At 43.1% G+C, this 24437-nt stretch overlaps 1 protein-coding gene across 2 annotated transcripts in view; it reads right to left on the minus strand.

Moving 5' to 3' along the window:
• The window catches only part of LOC119054461 (cytochrome P450 4A11), a 64561-nt gene that overhangs the window by 2406 nt on the left and 37718 nt on the right, over positions 1–24437 (minus strand). Inside the window, exons 1-11 of one of the 2 annotated variants that reach the window (XM_053673453.1) lie at positions 20480–20686; positions 18969–19110; positions 18182–18226; positions 17592–17719; positions 16484–16608; positions 10020–10174; positions 9464–9570; positions 9189–9379; positions 8952–9085; positions 7621–7685; positions 7400–7476 (exon numbers count right to left, since the gene is read on the minus strand). In XM_053673453.1, coding sequence (XP_053529428.1) covers positions 7400–7476; positions 7621–7685; positions 8952–9085; positions 9189–9379; positions 9464–9570; positions 10020–10174; positions 16484–16608; positions 17592–17719; positions 18182–18226; positions 18969–19110; positions 20480–20674 — 1364 coding nt within the window. In that variant the 5' untranslated portion in view covers positions 20675–20686. Of the gene's footprint in view, positions 1–7399; positions 7477–7620; positions 7686–8951; positions 9086–9188; positions 9380–9463; positions 9571–10019; positions 10175–16483; positions 16609–17591; positions 17720–18181; positions 18227–18968; positions 19111–20479; positions 20687–24437 lie in introns of those variants that run through there. The other variant, XM_053673454.1, reaches the window with a different exon arrangement.

A 24437-nucleotide genomic window follows, 5' to 3' on the forward strand; every position in this document is an offset into this window, starting at 1 on the left:
AACTCGAGATCCTGCCTGCACGGTGACACAGCTGAAGGTGCCAGCGGCCTGCAACACAGACGTGTGCTCTTTTCCTGATTTACGATAAATAAACAGGAGGATGCTGGGAAGATGGCGACGGAGTAAGATTGTGAAAGTGGATAAGCCCGGACCATGGGTGAAACATCCGGCAGATCATGGAGAAAAAGAAAATGAAAAGAGGCTCAGAAAGAATGAAGAGGGATTAAGAGAAATGCAAGACAATATGAAACGTAATAATATCCGAATAATAGGAATACCAGAAGGAGAAGAAGAAGAACAAGAACAAGGGATAGAAAACGTATTTGAACGAGTAATGAGAGAAAATTTCCCTAATTTGATAAGAGAAAAAGTCTCACAAATGCAGGAATCACAGAGTCCCAACCAAGAGGAACCCAAGGAGGCCCACTTCAAGACACATCATCATCAAAATGGCAAAATTCCAAGACAAAGAGAGAATCTTAAAGGCAGCAAGGGAGAAACAGAAAGTAACATACAAGGGAGCCCCAATAAAGTTAGCTACTGACTTCTCAATGGAAACACTTCAAGCAAGAAGAGAATGGCAAGAAATATTCCAAGTAATGAGAACCAGAGGCCTACAACCAAGACTACTTTACCCAGCAAGGCTCTCAATCAAGATAGATGGCCAAATAAAGAGCTTCGAAGACAAAAGAAGTCTAAAAGAATATCCCTCCACCAAACCAGCTCTACAAGAAATACTAAAAGAACTGCTTTAAGGGAAGGAAAGATAAGAGGGAGACAGAGAGGAACACAGGTACAAAAATGGCAATGAATAAGTACCTATCAATAATAACTTTAAACGTAAATGGATTAAATGCTCCAATCAAAAGACACAGAATAGCTCAATGGATAAGAAAGCATGACCCACACATAGCTGCCAACAAGAGACCCACCTCAGGACAAAAGACCATCACAGACTAAAAGTGAAAGGCTGGAAACAAGTTTTCCAAGCAAATGGACAAGAAAAAAAAAAGCTGGGGCAGCAATTCTCATATCAGACAAAATAGACTTCAAAAAAAAGTCCATAAAGAGAGACCCAGAAGGTCACTTCATTATACTCAAGGGAAGAATCCACCAAGAAGACATTAACATTGTAAACATATATGCACCAAACATAGGGGCACCCAAATATATCAAGAAAATCTTAGAGGACTTCAAGAAACATATTGACAGCAACACAATTATAGTAGGGGATTTGAACACCCCACTATCAAAAATGGACAGATCTTCCAAACAAATTATCAACAAAGATATTGTGGCATTAAACAACACCCTAGATGAAATGGACTTAACTGATATATATATAGAGCCCTTCATCCCAAAGAAGCTAAATACACATTCTTTTCACATGCACATGGAACATTTTCAAAGATAGACCACATGATAGGACACAAAACGAGCCTCAAAAAATTCAAGAAAATTGAAATCATACCAAGCATCTTCTCTGACCACAAGGGACTGAAATTAGAAACAGACCCCAAAGAAAAAAACCCAAAGCACCCAAAATCATGGAGACTGAATGGTATGCTATTAAACAACAAATGGGTCAAGAATGAAATTAGGGAAGAAATCAAGCACTTTCTGGAAACAAATGAAAATGATCTCACAACAACCCAAAACTTATTGGACACAGCGAAGGCAGTCCTGAGAGGGAAGTTTATAGCAATACAGGCCTACCTAAAGAAAATAGAAATATTTCAAACAAACAACCTAACCCTACGCCTACAAGAACTCAAGGAACAACAACAAAGACAGCCCAGAGCAAGCAGAAGGAAGGAAATAACCAAGATTAGAGCAGAGTTAAATGACGTAGAAACCAAAAGCACAATTTTAAGGATCAATGAATCCAGGAGTTGGTTCTTTGAGAAGATAAACAAAATAGACAAGCCTTAAAGTAGGCTCATCAAGAAAAGAAGAGAGAGGACACAAATAAACACAATCAGAAATGAAAAAGGAGAGATTACAACTGATACCACTGAAATAGAAGGGATTGTAAGAAATTACTAAGAAGAACTGTATGCCAAGAAATTTGAAAACCTAGGGGAAATGGACACATTTCTAGAAAAATACAATCTTCCAAAACTCAGTGAAAAAGAAGCAGAAAATCTAAATACACCAATAACAGCAAAAGAAATTGAAGCAGTAATCAAAAAACTCCCATCACACAAAAGCCCCGGACCAGATGGTTTCACAGGAGAATTCTACAAAGCATTTAAGGAAGAGCTAACCCCTATTCTCCACAGACTATTCCAAAAAATCCAGAAGTATGGAAAACTCCCAAATTCTTTTTATGAAGCCAGCATCATCTTAATTCCAAAACAAGATAGAGACACAACAAAGAAAGAAAACTTCAGGCCAATATCGCTGATGAACATAGATGCTAAAATCTTCAACAAAATATCGACAAATCGCATCCAACAATATATCAAAAAAATCATACACCATGATCAAGTGGGATTCATCCCAGGGATGCAAGGATGGTTCAATATTCGCAAATCAGTAAATGTAATACATCACATAAACAAAAGCAAAGACAAAAACCACATGATCATATCAATAGATGCGGAAAAAGCTTTTGATAAGGTACAACACCCATTTATGATAAAAACACTCAGCAAAGTGGGAATACAGGGAGCATTTCTCAAAATAATAAAGGCCATATATGAGAGACGTACAGCCAATATCATACTCAATGCGAAAAAACTAAAAGCTTTTCCACTAAGATCAGGAACAAGACAAGGTTGTCCACTTTCACCACTTCTATTCAATATAGTATTGGAAGTTATAGCCACAGCCATCAGGCAAGAAAAGGAAATAAAAGGCATCCAAATAGGAAAGGAGGAAGCAAAACTGTCACTGTTTGCAGATGACATGATAGTGTACATGGAAAATCCTATAGACTCTACCCAAAAACTGCTCAAACTAATTAATGAGTTTGGCAAAACAGCTGGTTACAAAGTCAATATCCAGAAATCAAAGGCATTTTTGTATACCAACAGTGAATCAGCAGAAGCAGAAATAAAGAAAAAAATCCCATTTGATATAGCAAAAAGAAAAATAAAATATCTGGGAAGAAACCTAACTAAGGAGGTAAAAAACCTGTATGCAGAAAACTACACAGCCCTGAAGAACGAAATCAAGGAAGACACAAACAAATGGAAACATATACCTTGTTCATGGATTGGAAGAATTAACATCATCAAAATGTCCATACTACCCAAAGCAATATACAGATTCAATGCAATACCTAATAAAGTACCAATGGCATATTTCACAGACATAGAACAAACACTTCGAAAATTTATATGGAACCATAAACGAGCCCAAATAGCAGCTGCTCTTTTGAGAAAGAAGAACAAAGTAGGGGGGATCACAATACCTGATATCAAACTGTATTACAAGGCCACTGTAATCAAAACAGCCTGGTACTCGCATAAAAACAGGCACATAGACCAATGGAACAGAACAGAGAGCCCAGAAATCAACCCAACTCTCTACAGTCAATTAATATTCGACAAAGGGGGCAGTAACATAAAATGGAGTAAAGATAGCCTCTTCAACAAATGCTGTTGGGAGAACTGGACAGCTACGTGCAAAAAAATGAAACTTGAGCACAGACTTACACCATACACCAAAATAAATTCAAGGTGGATAAAAGACTTAAATGTAAGTTGTGACACCACTAAAGTCCTAGAGGAAAACATTGGCAAGAAAATCTCAGCTATTTCACGCAGCAACTTCTTTACTGATATGTCCCCTAGAGCAAGGAATGTAAAGGAAAGAATAAACAAATGGGATCTCATCAAAATAAAAAGCTTCTGCGTGGCTAAAGAAAACATTGTTAAATTAGCAAGACAACCAACTGTATGGGAAAGCATATTTGCCAATGATACCTCAGACAAAGGTTTAATCTCCAAAATATACAAAGAACTTACACGACTCCACTCTAGGAAGACACCCAACCCAATTAAAAAATGGGAAAAGGACTTGAACAGACACTTCTCCAAGGAGGACATACAGAACATTCAGAGACACATGAAGAGATGCTCAATATCGTTAGCTATCAGAGAGATGCAAATTAAAACCACAATGAGATACCACTTTACACCAGTCAGGATGGCTATCATAAACAAAGCAACAAACAACAAATGTTGGAGAGGTTGTGGGGAAAAGGGGTCCTTAGTTCACTGTTGGTGTGATTGCAGACTGGTACAACCATTATGGAAAACAGTATGGAATTTTCTCAGAAAAATAAAAATCGACCTGCCTATTGACCCAGCGATTCCAGTGCTGGGATTATATCCTAAGAATCCTAAAACATCAATATCAAAGAACCTATGCACCACAATGTTCATAGCAGCACAATTTACAATAGCCAAGAGTTGGAAGCAACCTAGGTGCCCATCAGTAAATGAATGGATCCAAAAATTGTGGTACATATACACAATGGAATTCTATGCTGCAGAGAGAAAGAAGGAGCTACTACCTTTTGCAACAACATGGATGGAACTGGAAAGCATGCTGAGTGAAATAGGCCAGGTGCTGAAAGACAAATACCATATGATCTCACCTTTAACAGGAAGCTAAACAACAAAACAAACAAGCAAGCAGAAAAAAAGAAAAGACACTGAAATAGAGAACAAGGGGATAGTGACCAGAGGGGAGAAGGAAGGGAAGTTAAGGGGAAAAAGGGGGAGGGATTTGGAGGAACAAATAGGAAGGACACAGGGACGAGAACTAAGGGGGGGTGGAAATGGGAGGGAGGTGGGGAGCAAGGGGCGGGGGAGGCTGGGATGGGAAAAATAGACAAAAAAACTGTACTTGAAAAATAACTAAATAAAATTTTAAAAAATTAAAAAAAAAGAAACAGGGCATTTGATGTGACTTAATCCAATCCCCTTTGTTTTTAGGACACGCCCACTTCTATCCCTCTGGTCTTGTTTCACATTCTGTACTTGAACTTTGACAAACCCTATCTCTGTATTAGGCATAGCTTCTAACTCCTACTTCTGTAGGAGGCATGAAATCCTAAGAGGGGAAGGTCATTGCCCTAATCCACCAAGTGAAGTCAAATGAATGATTGAAAAGTTATTAATTTGTTTTCTCCTACCACAACCAGTTTCTAATTTCACAATGTGGAAGCCAGGTCAGGGTATGATATGGAGTGGGGTGGGTCATACTCTTAGGTCCTCACTATATAGGGGGATGTCAGGATCTTCATCCTCACAGAGAATGAGAGACAGGTTTGTGTAAGGAAATCCAACTGGCAATGAGGAAGCTGCAGGGGCAACCAGGGATTAGCGACATTCAACCAGTTGCACCACCTGCTTCCCAATCCATGGTCCAGACTCCTGCCACTCCGTTGTCTCTTCAGTCCACCAGCTTCTGTAGCCTTTCTGTCCTACTGCAGAAATGTCCCTCCTTGACATTCATCAGTCCCCACACCTGCACTTCTCTGTCTCCTGAATCCCCTCCCCCTGTGCACTGAAGTCCCTTCCATGCCCCCATCATAGGGACAACATGTCCAAGTGCTTCATCTGGCATTAATCCTTCATGGACTGTTGCTTCACTCACCTCTCACTTGTCCAGCTTCACTTCCTAAGTGAGCTCATGTGGTTGAATCACAGACAGGCCCTCCCTCCACCTCTGCCTGCCACATGCTCAAGGTTAAGTCCAAGGACATAACCTTCACACCTTCACTGCCTGTACCTCTTCTTTTCTAGACCCCCAAGGCACCATTAGTGTTTTATTTGAAGGACACATCACAGTCCAATGCCTAGGATAGTGCAGAAAACAGAACATTCAACACTCTGCTCACTGAGTGAATGAGTGAGTGAAGGAAAGAAGGAATGAATGAAGTGTCTTCAGGAGATGGCTTGTTTCTTGACTGGGAACACCTGGGGGCAGGAACAGTGTCTTTCCCATCTCGTGGCACAAGACTTTGTACACAAAGACAGACTTAAGAAAACATGTATACTTGAATGAAGTTAATTGAGTGTAAAAGTAAATTAAAATTGGAAAAAAGAAAAATACAAGTTCTGAACTAGGAATTGAGCTTCCTAGGGCTCGCCTGTCCTCTAGTGGCAGGCATATGACTTGCAGCCATGGTCTAGGAGGAAAAGACTCAATCCTGGGAGAAAGCAAAGATTAGAGCCAATCAACCCCTGCAAGGATTTGTTCAGAGCCTATTCTGTACAAGTTGATTCAACATTTGAAGAATTCACAAAAAAGCTTGTTGCTGAGTCAAGTACAAAGGTTAAAGACATTACTATATTACAGGAAGTTTTCTTTAATCTGCAGATTTTCCAACAGCAGCCCTTCTGGAGTGTAATTGTCCAGCTCACCAGCTATTTCAAGGATGCTTTGTATTTTACACACCAGGAACCTTTCAAATGTTGTGTGCCATATACAAAATCGTGAATTTTCTCTCAAAAGGAATGGTTGTTCTTAGTTTTATGCTTTTTGCTAAACACTGGGCAGTGTAGATGTGGGGGTTCCGGAAATAATCCCATTTGCATAAACAATTCTGTCAACTGGAAAAGCAGTCTGCTTATGTGAATGTTAATGTGCAGTTAATCTTTTGTGGGGGTAGATTGCAAAAGCAAGAAGGCATACATTGGTGTAAAACACCTCGCTCTGCACCATTTATGAACAGGGCTTGAACCATCAGGAGAGGGAGGTGGCTGGGAATTGGAACACAAACAAATATTGCAGATAGAGTGAGTGGCATATCAGTGATATAAGTGAAGCATTGGCTGCCCTGCCCTGTGAGAAGAGAGGGGAAATTCTGTTTTTAAGTGTACTGGTAATGAATAAAAGCGAGTGGAAGCTTAATTTTTATGAAAAATTTTACCTTTGAGAAGTTGTATTCCTGAAGTGAGAAAGACACCAGAATAACTGAAGTTTAGAAGAACAGCTGACACTGATTTGTAGGTGGCAAATAGGAAAAGGAACTGTTTGAAGAGTTTGAGACCAATACAAGCCTCTCTGTTTTTGCTGCCTATCCCAGCAAAGGCTTTACTGCATAGTAATATTCACATAAGCATAACAGCTTGGTTCAGTTGGAAAGATCCTATGTATGATATGGGATTTATATACCATAGTTCCACTGTCTACATAGTCCAACATTGGCAAAAATCATAAACTTAAGGACAATCAAGTGCTTGGGAGAAAGTCAGTGGGTAAAGTGTGTGTGTGGTGGCCTGCTATGTCATGGTTGTTCTGTGCATATAGACAAGTGCCACCTACACAACACACCAGCATACAAAGGCATATGTTTGGGCACCACATATGAAAGTAGTTCACAAACTTCAGGGTCCCCATGTGGTGGTGGGCCATCCCCAAGTACATGATGGCTCACCTGGATCCTCCTGAGAAGGGCAGGAAAGCATGGCTGTGTAGATCAGAACCTGGTGCAAAACGGGAAGGGTCAAACACCTGCAGAGAGAGGACCAGGGTCAGGACAGGGAGGGTCAAGCCCCTCCTTCCAATGCAAGAGGGCACAGGACTCCTGGGGCTGGATAGAGGAGGAGGTATTGACCTAGAGAAATCAAGCCAACCTTCCTCCCACAGCCATCCTACCTCTGGATTGGGCCACACCTTCGGATTGTGGTGAAGACCATACAAAGAAAGGGAGACTTTGATTCCTATATGGCAGGGAAAACAAAGAAGACTGATCATACACATGGCAGTAGGGGACCAGTAAGTTCCCCAAAACTTGGGAGTTGTAGTGAGTGTCAGAGTGGAATGATCCTATTGCAATACCAGAGGGTGGACTTGGCAAAGCTCACATGCACACACTAAGAGTACATAACCATGTCCCACGACTGAGAAGCCAGACAGAACTGAAGGCTTACTTTCTGGAGCAACTCAAGATAAATCTCATATTTCTTAGGTGCCCTTAATGGGCCTTTGGGGATTATCCATTAAATCATTCAGTCTTAATTACATCCCTCCAAGGAGGGCACTCTTGTTCCCATTGTTAAGATAAGGCACCTGAGCTCAAAGAGGCTGAACACATTGCCTATGATCATAGCTAGAATGTGTCAGGGTTGGGATTCAGACCAAAGGTGAACCTTGAGGTGGCCTCCACCATGACGGGATCTCAGAGCTGATCAACATCTGCTCTCTGCCACCAATCTGAGGGCTCCTGGGAGACTGGACCACCTGACTCATGGCAGTGGATTTGCTGGTCTTCCTTCTCTGCCCAGACCCCAGAGGAAAGAAACCACATGTACCCCTTCCCCATGTATGGTTGTTGAGGCAAATCTCACGTTGAAGAAAAGTAGAGTTTTAGAGTGAAATTCTGGAAGCTGCATTTAGAGTCTAACATCTCCTTGTGAAGAAAATGCCATGGACTGAGTCATTCTTATGTTATCTGGTATGTCTAGAATGATTTGCATTTGTCACAGAGGAATTACGCACACATTACATCAAATACAGAGGATATTCAACTAGACATGAGAACGCAGACAAAATTGCCTCAGAGTGTTACAACTTGGAGCTGGGACTGGAGAATGGAGTGTTGGAATCATAGAACATTAGTGCCATCAAACCATCAAATGGAATTACTGTGGCATCATCAAACCATGGATTCTAAATGCAATAAGATGCTAGACTTGAGAATGATAGCAGCTTTGGATTTCACTTATGTGAGATGTCAGAACTGAGATGGACCCTAGTGAGGTAAATGTACTGATGTGATTCATTCTCTGATTAGAAATGGGGGCTAGTGTTGTCGTCAAACTGTATGACAGCCATTTTATATTCCTAATATAAACTACAAAGTAAGTTTACACTTAATGATGAAGAAACAAGACCAGAGAGGTCAGGATTACCCTAGGACACCTGGACCTCATTTGCTATGTGTTGGTGCAGAGTACCCAGGTTAGTGAATGTGGTGAAGTTCAGACCTCTGGGTAAGGAGCGTCCATCAGGGAAGGTGATTGGCTTGCTGAGCTCTCTTCCAATAAATGGTACAGGTGGATAGAGTCGCAGTGCCTCCTTGATGCACATGGTGGTATAGGGCATCTGATCCAGCTGATCCCTGAAATGAAGGCAGCCCTATCTGAGGGCAGGCAGGACCCAAGCAGACCTGGGCATCTTGTCTAGCTGAGTGAATAGGGCTCTCTCATCTCTCGAGTGCTCACCAGGTGATGGAGGTGCCACCTCCCAGGAGGCTCTGGATCTCCTTGCGGCACCTGTGCTGATGCTCGGGGTGTGCAGCCAGAGAGTAGAGGATCCAGGAGATGCCACTGGCTGTGGTGTCATGGCCCTCAAACATGAATGTGTCCACCTCGGCACGGATGTCCTTGTCAGGCAAGCAGCTCCCATTCTCCATCTGGGAAGGCACAGCGAGAGTGCGGGGTTCTTTCCTTCTTATGCCCTTTGGGTAAAGCCTCTGGCCCCTCCTACAAACACTCACTCTGGCAAAGAGGAGAATGTCCAGGAAGTCCAAGTGCCTCTTTCTTCTGACCTCCTCCATTTCTCCCTCCTCTTGCAGATGTGCCTTCCTCAACTTGATCACTCGCTCTGTCACAGAACAGTGGTCCCCGGGCAGGGCTCAGGGCTTTAGATGTCCAGAAGGAGCAGCTAACAGAAGACCCACATGCCCTTGCCCTGTTCTAGTCTGGGTGCCATGAGTCAGAATGAGTGTGGGAGTAGGGGTACACATCAGGTGGGAGAGGTCCATCACCACCTGATTGGAAGTCAGGCCTCTGCTCAACAGCACACCCATGGAGTAGGGTCTGCTTGAATGCCACTTGCAGGGGGTGACATCACCAGTATGGTGACACGGGTCAATCCCAGCACAAGCTCTGGCACTCTAACACATTGGTTCCCAAGCCTTGCACCAGGAGAGTACCCAGTGTGGGTATTTGCATTTCCCGAAGAGCACCAGTGGGCACTTTCTGAGGGTCAGGGCCAGTCCCTTTGGGATGTGCCTGATGAGGGACAGGAGCAGCCCAGGAGGTGAATCTAACCTGTGTGCTGATGGGCGAGCTGGCAGGCCCTGTGGTTCCAGCGGCCCTCGGGAGTCAGCCCATAGATGATGTCATTCTGGTAGAAGAAACTTCTCACTCGAGAAAAAAAGAGGTTTTTCACATCCCCAATGGCCTGGAGGTAGGAATGGGAGTTCCTGAGGGAGAAGATAGAGAAAAGACTAGGGTATTGAGAGGCCTCTGTCCTTGGGGTTCTAGGTGGGAGTTTCTGTAAACAATGGGGACAGGTGGCACTGAGGCATTCACTGCTTCTGTCTTCTTTCCCTTGGGACCCTCAGTCTTTTACAAGTGAAATGAACAAGGAGGGAAGATGGTGGTGAGTTAGGTGGGAGCAGAGTCCACTTCCCCTATGCACAGATGGAAAACCTGGCTGATCTTCTGAGGAGCAGACTGAACAGCCAGTGGTATCCCAGCAGAGAGGAAGATTGGAGGCTAATCTATAGAGGACATTGAAAAAACAGATGCTAAGGAGAGTGTTTTGGGTATTAAAGTTTCTGGTACCAGCTCAGGGAACAAGGCAGCTGCAGCCCCAGACCTGGCACCCTCTGGGTCTGATGCAGGATTCTTTGGAGGGAGTCAGTCAACATCCTCCTCCCCGACTAAACAAGGTTTGAGCAGCACCAGGATAGACCTGGATGCTTGGAGTGGCTAGGGGGAATAGGGATGAAGTGGGAAACACAAAGGGGCAGTGTGCACCCACTGAAACTGTGGATGGGGGCAGGGAAGAGTTGGTCTGTGATGGCCCCTGACGCAGATAGTCCCAAGTCTGCTTGGAGAGTTGGGCTGTGTGGGAGGCCAGGTGTTTGTTTAGAGTGGCAGAGTTGAATAATAAAAAATTTTCCAAAAGAAAAAGGAAAATAAAGCATTCAGTGGCTGCTTGGGGAATTATCCCACAGTAGCCGCCTGCAGCTCCCCTGGCTGTACCCTTGTGGCCTCTGCAGCCTCACCTGTGGGCCCACTTCCGCTGTCAGGTTGCCAACTATATTCCTAGCCCCAGCTGCAGTGGTGAAAGGCACCCAACTGTGCCTGTGAACCCAGTGGTGCACCACCAGCCCAGCCACCCCCCATGCCATTGCAGCTGCCATATTAGTATTGGAGGCTGGTATGCGTCCAACACCACCTCCTGGCCACTATGTTCTGAGTGGAGCAGCAGAGGCCGGGACCTCTTGCCCAAAGCCCAAGAATGACGGTGCCTGACCCTGCTGCCCAGAGGCACCTTGTGCCCCACCCCATCACCCTGTACCAGCATCCTCAATGGCAGCCATGACCAGAGCCTTCACCCTGCAGGGCCAACTGGCTCTAAGAGGAAGGTGGAGACACCTCTGCAGAGGGGAGCAGCAGGGCTCAAGGTGTCAGTTATCCCCAGAGAGACTTAATCTAGTGTGGGGGCTGACTACTCTGAAGAGTCTCTGAGAGTCCCTAGCATTTAGACAGCAAAGAGTGAGAAGGTGGTGTGTGAGGTGCCCCTAATTGATGCACCTCAAGGATAGCACAACTGGTGGACTGAAGTCATAGGTTAGGCTCAGAAGGGCCCTGAGGGCCCTGGCAGTGAACTGAGGAACTGGGCTGAAGGCTGGACAGCTGCAAAGAGTGTGGCTCAGGCCTGGCCCCCATCGCTGCAAAACCACAGGAGGGGAGAAAAGGGCATCCAATCTCCTTCAGCCTGATGCAGCCAGGAAGACCAGCAGAACTGGCTTGGCTTGTTTAAAGCCAGCAGGAGGCCTTTTAAAAAAATTCCTCCTTCCTTCTTTCCTTCTGTCTTTTTCAAAATTTTTCCTTTCTTCCTTTTTTCTTCATTTTTCCTCCTTTTCTTTTTTTTTGTTTATTATTCTCACAAGTGAGATAATAAAACCTGGAGCTGCGAAAGAACCAGAGTTGGACTGAAAGAGGGGACATCCCAACACCTGAGACAGTGAGACAAATTTAACTTGCTACTCCAGAGAAGTGGCGAGTTATTGTATATTTGTATTATTATTTTTCCTTATATGTACATCATTCATTTTATTAGTATTATTTTCAATATCTCTTCTTCCTGTTAAATTTCCTTCACTTGGTTTTTTCAATTGCATGACTTGACTGGTCTGCCTTGTTTGCTCTTTCATAGAGTATTTTTAATTTTCTGTCTTTCACTTCATTTGTGTTTCAATAGCACATTTCTCTAGGTCTTGTACTTCCTATTCTTGTTATTCAGATCACATGTATTCTGTCATATAATTGTTGTTCCATTACTATTGTAAATAAATGCTGTTCAATACAATTGTAAATACTACACAACACCCCTCTCGGATCTTAGCTCACTTCACTATTTCCATAACTTGATTACTGTTGTGGTAAACTATTCTCTTACACACTACACCTATTTTCTATCTTTACTCTCACTTTACCTCATAATCTGACCTCTCACAAGCTCACTGAATTCTAGATCCAACTCACAATCCTCCCCTCACCCGCTAGCAAGAGTCTTATCTTTTTTCCATCCTTTCTAAAAGTGGCTAATTGGGGGAAATTTCATGGTAATGAAATTTGGATATGTAAACACTTTACATACCCAAACACTTTACATAACCCCCATATACTGTTTACATTTGGATATGTAAACACTATACATATCTAAAGAATCTCCGATACCTTCTTTATGGGTTGGTATTTTAAATACCACAGAATACACTCCCACTGTCTTAAACCATTTTGCCTTCCCCCTTCAACTGATCACAAAAAGAGTAGGTTGGAGCTGTGTACACCAGGATACCTGCTGAAAGAGGAAACATACCAACAAAGAAACCACCAACAGATAACAACAGAAAAAAGTGAAGGAGGGAGTAGAAGACACACTAACCTCAACCCAGGACCTATCTGGAAATATAACTAAATGGTAGAGAAATTCCCCAGAACAAACAATTGAACAATAATGAGAGGCCTCAACATTTCATACACACAGAAGAACTAGTTTCAACGCAACCTGTCCACACCTACACAACAGAATAAAAGATGTGGTGGATGGAGTGACCTAACTCAGTTCACCAGTTGGAGGGAAAAACCCACCAAAAAAAACCACAACAATTAAAATGCAAAGATATACAGAGAGGCAACATAAACAGCAGCCCAAGACCAGCAAGCTCAGGAGATCAAGGAGACTGCACCACTGAATCTCACAGGTCTTCTACCACAGAAGTTCACACTATAAACCCAAGGACCCAGAACAGATCAATTTAAGAAGGAGAGGCTACAAGAAGAGTCTCACAAACAATGGGAAGACAAAGAAACGATCACAAATGAAAGGAAAGGAAGAAGCCTCAGAGAGAATGTGAAAGAAAATAGAGGCAACTCAACTATCTGATATTGACCTCAAAGGAATAGTTATAGGGAAGTCGAATGAGCTCACAGAGAATTATCAAAAACTATCGAGAAACTACATTGAACTCACTTCAAACTATAGCAACATGAAAAGGAAATAGAAACTATCAACAAGGACCAAGAGAAAATGAAGAATACAATTTCTGAACTGAAGAACACAGTAGAAGGAATCTAAAGCAGGCTCAGTGAAGCAGAGGATTGGATCAGCAAGCTGGAGGATAAGGTAGAAAAAAGCACCCAGAAAAAGCAAGAAAAGGAAAAGAGACTCAGAAAGAATGAGGAGGGGCTAACAGAAATTCAAGAGAATATGAAACATAATACTACCCAAATAGTAGAGATACCAGAAGGAGAAGAGGAAAAGCAAGGGATAGAAAACCTATTTCAAAAAGTAATGATGATCATATGGTATTTGTCTTTCCTATTTCACTCAGCATAATGATCTCACCTTTAACAGGAAGCTAAACAACAAAACAAACAAGCAAACAGAATTTAAAAAAAGACACTGAAATAGAGAACAAGTGGGCAGTGACCAGAGGGGAGAGGGAAGGGAATTTAAGGGGAAAAATGGGGAGGGATTTTGAGGAACAAGTATGAAAGACACAGGGATGAGGACTGGGGATGGGGAAATGGGATGGAGATGGGGAGATGGGGCAGGGGGGCTGGGATGGGAGAAATAGACAAAAAACTGTACTTGAAAAATAACTAAATAAAATTTTAAAAAATAGAAAAAAACAGCTGGCATTTGACTTTAACTATAACAGCTTTTAATTTACATGTCTGTAATGATTAGAAACATTGAGAATCTTTTCATAGTCTATTAATCTTTTATGTTCTGTTTGTAGAAGGGTCTATTAAGCTTCTTTTTCTATTTTTAAATTTGCATTGCTGCATATTTTGTATTGATTTTCGATGTTTTTAATAAATTTGAGATATTAAACCTTAAAAAAAAAGCAATGATGAAAAACTTCCCTAATTTGATTAGAGAAAAAGTCACACAAATCCAGAAAACACAGAGTCCCAGTCAAGATGAACCCAAAGAGGCCCACTTCAAGACACATCATAATTAAAATGGAAAAATCTCAAGACAAAGAGAGAATCTTAAAGGCAGCATAGAAGAAACAGGAAGGAACATACAAGGGAGACCCGACAGACTAGCAACTGACTTGTCAATGGAAACCTCCAAACCAGAAAGGATGGCAAAAAATATTCCAACTAACGAAAACCAAAGGCCTGCAACCAAGACTACTCTTCCCAGAAAGGCTCTCAATTAAAATGGAAGGCCAAATAAGGAGCTCCCCAAACAAAAGAAGCCTCAAAGAATATACCTCCTCCAAACCAGCTCTGCAAGAGATGCTACAAAGTCTGATTGGAGAACAGGGAGAAAGACAGTGACAGAGAGAGGAACACAGGTACGAAAAAATGGCAATGAGTAAGTACCTATCAATAACAACCTTAAGCACCTGGATGGTGTAGCTCAGTGGATTGGGTGTGGGCCTGTGAACTAGAGTATTGTGGTTCAATTCCCAGTCAGGGCACATGCCTGGGTTGCAGGCCAGTTCCCAGCATGGGAAGCATGAGAGGCAACCATACATCGATATTTCTCTCCCTCTCTCCTTCCCTTCCCCTCTAAAGATAAATAAATAAAATCTTTTTAAAAAAATTACAGCCTTAAGCAAAATAGATTAAATGCCCCAATTAAAAGACATACTATAGCTGAATGAGTAAGAAAGCATGACCCACACATATGAGGAGACCCACCTCAGGACAAAAGACCTACACAGACTGAAGTGAAGGGCTGAAAACAAATATTCCAAGCAAATGGACAGGGAAAATCTCCAGGGTAGCAATACTCATATCAGACAAAATAGACTTCGAAAACAGAGCCATAAAAAAAGATGCATAAGGTCACTTCATAATACTCAAGGGAAGAATCCATCAAGAAGACAGAAACATTGTAAATATATATGCACCCCAACATAGGAGCACCCAAATACATAAAGAAAATCTTGGAGGATTTCAAGAAAGATGTTGACAGCAACACAATTATAGTAGAGGATTTTAACAACCAACTGTCAAAAACAGAGAGATTTTCCAAACATAATATCAAAAAACATATTGTGGCATTGAACACTGCCCTGGATCAAATGGACTTAACTGATATATATATATAGAGAGAGCTTTTGCTCACAAAGAAGGAAAATACACATTCTTTTCAAATGCACATGGAATATTTTCAAAGATAGACCACATGATAGGATACAAAACAAACCTCAACAAGTTCAAAAAAATTGAAATCATATCAAGGATTTTCTACAACCACAAGGGTCTGAAACTAGAAATTGACCTCAAGAAACAAAACCAAAAAACCCCAATATTTATAGCAGCACAATTTACAATAGCCAAGTGCTGGAAACAAACTAAGTACCCATCAGTAAATGTGTGGATCATAAAACTATGGTACATTTACACAATGGAATTCTATGCAGAAAGAAAGAATGAGCTCCTACCCATTGCAACATAGATGGAACTAGGGTGTATTATGCTAAGTAAAATAAGCCAGGTGGTGAGGGATAAATACCATAAGATCTTACCTTTAACTGGAACATAATGAACAAAAGAAAAAACCAAAAAAAAACAAACCCAGAGACATAGAAATTAAGAACGATCTGACAGTAACCAGTATGGAGTGGGAGGGGCTTATGGGGGGAAGGGGTTTCAGGAGCTACTCTAAAGGACACCTGGACAAAACTAAAAGGAGGATGGGAGCAAGGGAGAGAGGTGAGTTTGGCTTGGATGGTGGAGAGTGGTGGGGGGAAAATGCAGACAACTGTAACTGAACAACAATAATAATATAATTGAAACAAACAAACAAAGAAGTGATATGAACCAACAGGAATGAGCCTGTGCCAGGAATTAGGGGTCTGTGGGTGAGTCAAGCTTTGATCTGACTGCAATTTGTCCATGGTCAGCAGCTCTGGACAGGTTATTGCTTTTTGAGTTGGTGAGCCTCACTCCTGCCTGAACTGCCTCTCTACTGAGTCCATATCAGTTGATAGAAACAAAAAGCCTGCAGCTGCAGGATCATCACAGACCTGTCTGTCTGGACGCTGCCTTGCTGGCTGAAGGCGCACTTCATGATGGTGTCCAGGGTCATCAAGGAGACATGTTCAAAGATCTCCAGATGGGAGTCCTGGCTGATGAGCTCCTCCCATTTGTCCTGTAGTGGGAGGGGAACATTGACCCAAGTCTACTGCTCCAGAGGGCAGTAGCTGACAAAGCCATTTTGTCTCTGTCTCTCCAGACACCTGTTTGGCATCTCTCACTTTCCAGAGCAGAGGTATTATAGCACATTTAGACTGTAAAGCAAATGATGATAAAGTTCAAGCTATATTCTCACAACCTTTGATTATAAAATTGAAGACATTTTCTCATAATGGCTTGAAATACTTTTGAAATTTAGAAATCAGTTATGGTAATCACATTTAAGCAGACCAGAAAACATTGCTTTTTTAGGGGACAAGGAGGGAATTTTGTGTGGGGTTAAGTTAGAACCGAGGGACACCTCGTGCCTTTAACTCTAGGTAGCAAATATGTTAAGGCAAGAGAAAATCTAAGTGACCAGTACTAGGGCCGCTAAGGAAGGGACACCAGAGACTTTAACTCTTTTATTCATCAAATGAGCATAGTTGTGGAGATCGGAGACCAGGTAACAGGTGATGCGATGGCAGGACCTAGCTCTGTGAGTGAGGATGTAATCTCCATTCCCTTCCACACAATGACTCAGTTTCATGTTGAAGCCTGTGCTCCAAGCCAGAGTCCACCTGAATGTCATCCTGGGATGTCCATCATGTCACTGAAGCTGTCACTGCTCAGGTGTGCTAGTGGTGGTTTGTGAAGAGAAAGGACTGTTTCTCTAGTCCACTGTGCTGAAGATGTGGAGGTGACAGGCGAGTTGACCTGTTCCTTCCACAGCCCTCCTTTCCCTTAGCAATGGCCAAATTCATGTGAATTCAAGCTGGTGCCTAGGTACCTCCAGTTCCGTCCACTTTGTGAAGCTCTGTCACATGGTAAGTTCTGACTGGCTGAGTTGTTTTGGTTAGCTCTGTCTGATGGATGTCCCAAGGTTCCATATATCCTAGAGTGGACCATGTGAGTTGTGCCATGAGTGGGTGTGTGCAGATGAGAGAGGGATGGACTTACCAGCATCACTCGGACAGAGTCAGCCATGATCCCCAGGTAGGGCTTCAGGATGTCATAGTGGAAGGCTGGGGTCAGCATTCGCCGGTGCTGGAACCAGGCCTGTCCATTCAACAGGAGCAAACCATACCCTGGCCACAGATAGGTGTGTGGGGGTGGGGAGATGGAATCAGAAGGATGACTGGGGACAATTTGGAAGGAACCAGGGATGTCAGAAAAAGGTACATCATGGGCAGAGGAAGGAAAGGCCAGTGTATTTCAGGAATGTGAATTTCCCAAAGTGGAAGGTACATGGCATATTACTATGACAACTGTGAGTTAAAGGGTGAGATGGAGTTGGGGGCTGGTAATAGAAGTTTGTAAGTAAGTGTCACTCTGAAAACATTGGGGAGCACTGAGAGGTGATGGGAAGAAGCTGGGTTTCAGAGGGGCTCTCACCATGACCTGGAAGCAGTGAGGTTTTATTAGAAGAGAAATAAGGCTTGATTCAGAGATGAGGGTAGTGATATGGTGCTGGTTACCTGTTCTCTGTGAGTCGGAGATAGCTCTTGGTAAGGCAGGTGGACCCCACAGGACTGGCTAGACATACTTACCAATCCATGGAGCCAGGAATCTGTACGCAGCCTGATCCTTCGGATCTGAAAAGTAATAAAAAGGCATTAGAGGAAACTGGAGGATTTCAAACAAGGCAGGGAACCCCCAGGAGGCAGCTGTGGTTCAGACCATGGGCTGTCATCCTCAGCTGGCAGTTTGTCTCCCACCTGCCTCCCATCTCCAAGTCTCTCTGTTCCAATAGTTGCTGTGAGCTCAGGAAGGCAGACTTAGTGTCCCAGAAGCAGAATGCCCACAGGATTAGGATGGTCAATCAGCCAGAAACATAGGCACCATATTCAGTGCCACAGAAAACATAGAGGTCTATCATCTTCCTGCAGTCTCTGGAAGCTTCACGTCTTTAGGACAGGCAACAATTAGAAGTGTGAAACCAAAGTCAGGGTTGATAGAAATTGTCTTTCAGATCTGGGGAATTTATATAACAGATAATCGCAAATCTGATTAAAGGAGAAAGGAAGAAACAGAAGGAAGGAAGGAAGGAAGGAAGGAAGGAAGGAAGGAAGGAAGGAAGGAAGGAAGGAAGGAAGGAAGGGAGGGAGGGAGGGAGGGAGGAAACAACAAAAAATAAAGAACATAGAAGAGATATTGGCCCAGCAGGCTGTTTAAGCATTCAGTTAGAGCAGATGTTGTTGACTTTAAGCTGGCTTGTGGTCTGGCAGAGTGGTTGGTAGAGGGTTCAGAGAATTCTGGAGGAACTGAAATCTCCAGAGGAATTTCACAAGACAGAGGGAAGAGCTGCTCCAGACACAATTCAGGTTTCACTCTCACCTGATCTTCCTAGGATCACCTTCATGTAGTCAGGGTCATAAACCAGGAGTGTGACCTTGCTCCCCCACAACCAGCGAGGACAGGCATGTGGAAATTTCTCTACCCTTTTTAGAATCTGTGGTAACTCCTGGTCATTCTGGAACTATAAGCAAGGGAAAGACAAATCAACAAAACCTTTCTCTTTAGGTCCAGTGCTTGGAGGGCTGGTGAAGGGTAAAACAGCTAGAGGGATAAAATTCTGGATGTATTAGCTGTGATTAGGAGCTTGGAACTGGCTCTAATGAACCAGGTTGTGACCTGGATTCTTGCTCTTCATCAAGACTTGATCTAAGGTCAGATTCTGGCTTCTGGTTAAGCCCTCACTGAGAACTGCCCTTAGATACTTACACGTAGTATGTGGTTGATATATGTTCGGTTATGGACTGAATGGTGCACATGCCTTTTTCCCAGACTTATGTTTGAATTATTTGTTGAATTTTGTCCCTTTCAAATTCATATCTTGAAAGGTTTAATCTCTAGTACCTCAGAATGTGACTTTCCTTCAAGATATGACCTTTATAGTAGTAATTAAGTTAAAATGAGGTAATTAGAGTGAGCCCTAGGTTAGTCTCCCTCCATGCCGGCCCCTCACCTTGCTCTGCACCCTTCGCCCAGGGACTAGTGCAAACAAAGCTGGCTGGGTAGCACTGTCTGTCACCCAACCTGAAAGCTGCTCCTTTTCTTTAGTTCCTGAGTCAGGCATCCCTTGGTGTCAGGCACTGTGCTGGGTCTGAAGGTACAGAAAGAGTTACAATATCCTCAGTCAAAAGGAGCTCACAGGGCAAGCGTTTGGGGAATGAGAGCTGAGAGGAAAAGAGATTCTTTTTACTGGCGCAACTCAAATGCCAGTACTCCTTACCTTGGGCCATTCTGGAAGCCTTCCTGCTCATATGTGCCATTAACTTGTCAGGGTTTTAGCACTGCCATCACCAGTATGAAAAGTCTCAGAGTCACATACCAACCAAGCTGATGGGTCCCTTACTCCTGATCTTACCCGCAGCCACCCTGTGGGTGAGCCTCTCTTCCTGTGACCTGACACTTTTAAATCCCTGTCTATTGTCTCCACAGACTGTGAACCCCCACAGGCAGGGATCCATAAGACCCATGTGTATGTCCCAGGAAACTTAGGGCCTGGCAGAGGGGATGGAAATGAATGGACACAGGCAGGGAAGCACCTAGAAGTTCTGTTCTGTGATCCTGTAGCAGAGAGACTAAGGAACAGCCATTGTCCTCAAAGTGCTGGGCTGCCAAAATAGCCTACAGACCTAAGGAAAGGGGATCTGACAGACTGAGCACAGCAGCACATGGGATGAGGAGCCATCACCTGAGGGGTAAACCGGATTTTGCCCCATGGCCATGTGCTCCTCATACAACAAGGCTTTGTCCCACAGACCTGTTGACCATGACCATGATCCTGTTGGCAATCCCCTGCCCTCCTTGCCTTCCCACTCCCCTGTCCCGCTTGCATTTACCTCCTGCTGGTGCCCGAACAGCCAGTGGGAGGGAAGGCAGGGGAACTGCTGGAGGGCTTTGAGTAGCCACTGTCTGTGCAGGTAGAGCTGGGCTGTCTTGAGCAGCAGCAGAACCAGACCCAGCAGGAAGGTCACCTGCAGGAACCCAGAGGTGCTGCCCAGGGCTATGGTGGGGCTCAGCACAGACACACTCATGGTGCATTGACTTCTGGATGGCTGACTGTCTCTGACTACATGAGGCCAGTCTGCAAGTATTGTCCCTCCCACCAGTGGGGAGGTGGAGGGTGGAGGGGGAGGGCAGAGCTTAGAGCCACTAGAGTTGATTAACTGTGCTGGCTCCACCTTGTGGAATAGGAAGAAAAGCTTTTTCAGCTGACAATGACCGTGGTTTTGCACATTTCAACTTTCTATTCATTCGTTTCCTAAAAAATGTGCAATGAGCACCTATTATGTGCCAGCCAGTATGCTGGGTATCATGACACAGCTGCAAGCAAAACACACATGAAAGCTGAGTTCCAGAAATGACAGTCAGTTCACCAAATGTTCTATAGGTGTTGTTATTTCCTTATTATTTTTATTCCAGAGATACAAAGTAGTTACAGATAGGGAAAGTAGTTATTGAGAGTTGGGTTGGGGCTTAGGATCCCTCTGTGTTGTCTCCAAAACTGCCTGCCTACCTACATCAGAAGTTTTCCCCATACTTGTCCTAGTCCACCTTTCAATTATGACACGAGGTAAATGTACTGGTCAGTCTTGTCCTCAGGAGGTTCAGCCCCAGGTCTTGCCCACTGCATATGAAGTCAGCAACTGATACTCACTTAGCCTCAGTTTCTCCTTTTGTAGATGGAAAAATAATCTTTTTCCCAAGAATGTCATGGGAATGCTCATTCATTCAGTGAGTCACTTGACAGATATTTCTTAGAGTACACAGCTAGTACATAAGGTCAGAAAACAGTACAATAAAATATGGTAAGGCCTTTACTGGAGGAATGGATGGTGGTCTGGGTCTACCCAAAAAAGGAGAGAACTAAAGGAAGAGAAAGGGGTCTTCAGGAATGAATAGAAGTTCATCAGGTGGCGACTGCCCAAGAGGGGGATGGTCACCTAAGCCTTCTGGGAGATCATGGATACAAGAGAAAATCATGGGGCAAGTTAATTTGATTCCCTTACTCTTTTTAAATTCTCTCCCACAATATCAAACCCAAAGCCCACAATTTGGGTGCTAATGCAAAATATATTTGGAAAATTCCTTGGCAGCCAGCCTCCCAAGGGGCCCCATTTTCTCCTGACCTGTTCCTCCACCCATCTACACTCTCACTCCCAACATTCTCCTCACCTGGTGACAGGTGATTCTTCACACACACAAGTTGTTTACTTTCTCCCCTAAATTGTGGGCTCCTGTCCAGACCCAAGGGCCCACATATGTAATCTTTTACACCCATTCCTCCCAAACTTCCCCCCATTCTGTGGTTATTTTCCACCCCTTAGGTTCCAACCCCAGGGACCTTTGGACCCTGGCTATCTCTTACTTGGCTCAGCACTGGCTTTTCACCATCAGCATGAGGGGCAGTAGTGGACTTCAGGCTCAGGAAGTGTTGATATAAATTTTGGTTGTAACTCTTTCTTTCTCAGTCTCAGTAACCTCTGTTTCTTCTACATAGGTGTTCTCATAATGCTTGGTGATAGTAACATTTACTGAGTACTTACTGTGTTTTTGGCACTGAGCAAAGGATTTATGTTTTCCCCTATAACAATTCCATAAAATATTTTAAAATCCCACAGCTCTAGTAAGCAAACAAGGGCATAGAGATCTCAGCTGCCTGTCCGTAGTTACCCAGCTAGTACAGGTAGAGGCAGGATTCAAAGCCAGGCAGCCTGGCTTCAGAGATTTGCTGTCAACCATTAACATAAAGAGATAAATTGGGGGTTGAGATTGCAGACCACACTTGGCAGTCCCCAAACTTCCCAAGATTCATGTCACATTTGATGTGCTTTATCCAGTGTTTCCAAGTAGCAGGTGAGTATTTCACAAACTCCACATATTGGCCTAAATGCCAGCCTTACTATCCAGGGAAGCTTCTGTGGGAAAGGGTTGGGCAAACCATGTGGCTAGATGTAGCAGTCATCGAAATGGTATTCATGGAGAATTTTTAATAACACGAGAGAAGCTTATAACAAAGTGATCAAAGTAGAATGTACAACTTTCTGTTGATTGTTAGCTGACCTCTTAGAAAGTTGTGCTTGCCTTGGTTCTTATTTATTAACTAGTAAATATCTTTTTCTCTCATTTGACATCCTGCCACTCTGACCAAGGTCTTCATGAAAGTGGTAACTAGGTATTCTATGTCGTCATGCTTCCCATAGCCTGGACCAGAGGACTCTGCCTACTCATGAGGCCTGATAAACAATGACTAATGAATGAAGGAAGGAGGGACCAAGAAAAACCTTAGATGGTTAAATCACCACATTAAACAGACTAGAGACAGTTTGGGATGCCATATTTTAGAAGGAAATTACTATTTCTATTCCTAGATTTTTTTCTGGTTCAGCTTATAGGCCATAGAAAAGCAGAGGAGGTAGTGTGGGGTCAATCCCCACAGCAGCCACTTGAAGTATTAGTCCTGTGGGCCAGTAGTCCCAGAAACCTCTCGTTTTCTATGTTTGTTAAACTTGGGTTTGATGCTGATGCAATTTATCATGTTGATTTTGCTCCTGGAGAAAGACTGTATTTACTAAGGAAAAGCTTTTTAAACCCAAATACTTGCCTGTTTTCTTCCATCTAAGGGATCACAGAAAACTATCAGGTTTATATTTCAGCTGGGGATAATCTGTGTCACTACCTCCTCCTGAAATGAAATGTACAGACAACTTTGAGAAAGTACTCAGGACCCTGTACAGTGCTGTCCTGCTGCTAAACTTCCAAGAAATGTCTCCTTCATATTTGCCTGATGCTTATACTTTTCCAAAGCACAATCACAACTACTCCTCACTCTACCAAGTGCTATTAATTTTATTTTTACAGGCAGAAAATTGAGCCCCAGGGAAGCTGGTTGACTTTGTCAAGGTCACAAAGCAAGTAAGTGCTATAGTTAGGACCATCACCTCAGATTTCTAACTTCGGATATCCTACAAGTTGACTATCATTTATTTCTATAATATTTACTATGTGCTGACATGGTGCCAAGTACTTTCATATATTATCTCCTTTTATCCTTAAAATAACCCTGTCAAAGTGTCAAAGCACATACCACACTCTGAATGATCTCTCCAATGTCCTCTCAGGCCACTGTCCTACCATGAGGCAGCTCCTGGAAGGCACCAAAGTGTTTTCCACCCCAGAGCCTCTGTACTTGCTGTTCCTTAGTCCTGGAATGCTCTTCTGTTACTCTTCACATAACCAGCTCCTTATTATTCTTCAGGTTTCACATTGAAAGTCATCTCCAACAAGAGGCCATGTAGATTGCTCTTATTTAAACAGGTCCTCCCTCTTAGTTTCTCTTGTAAAACAGAGTTTAGTTCCTTCTTAGAAGTTACTAGCATCATTTTATTTAACTGTTTACTTGTTTCTTCTATCTCTTTCCCACAGAATATAAAGGGTAGGCTAATGTCTCTCTCATTCCCTCAAGATATTTAGATAGTAACTTGTACTTAATAGGTCCTCAAGAAACATGGGAAGAAAGACTTAACAGTGGTGGAATTGAGGTGTTTTGTAAAATTGTACAACAATTTGTTATTATCTTTTTAACAAAATATTTTAATTCTGAAAAGAATTTTTTTTGGCTGCAGTGTAGATAGAGAGGGCTATTGGCAGGCACTAGGTGGCTGCAGGTTGGCCAGTTTGGAGTTGCTGAGCTAACCCAGGTACCATGAGAGTAGCTTGTACATAAAGCAGTGACTCTGTGGCTAGAAAGGGAACTGAGCCCAGAGATGGATAGAACTGGGTGACAGGCTTGGAAGG

The sequence above is a fragment of the Artibeus jamaicensis genome, unplaced genomic scaffold (genome assembly GCF_021234435.1).
Source record: "Artibeus jamaicensis isolate MK-2021 breed Jamaican fruit bat unplaced genomic scaffold, CSHL_Jam_final contig_866, whole genome shotgun sequence".
NCBI classification, from domain to species: domain Eukaryota; kingdom Metazoa; phylum Chordata; class Mammalia; order Chiroptera; family Phyllostomidae; genus Artibeus; species Artibeus jamaicensis.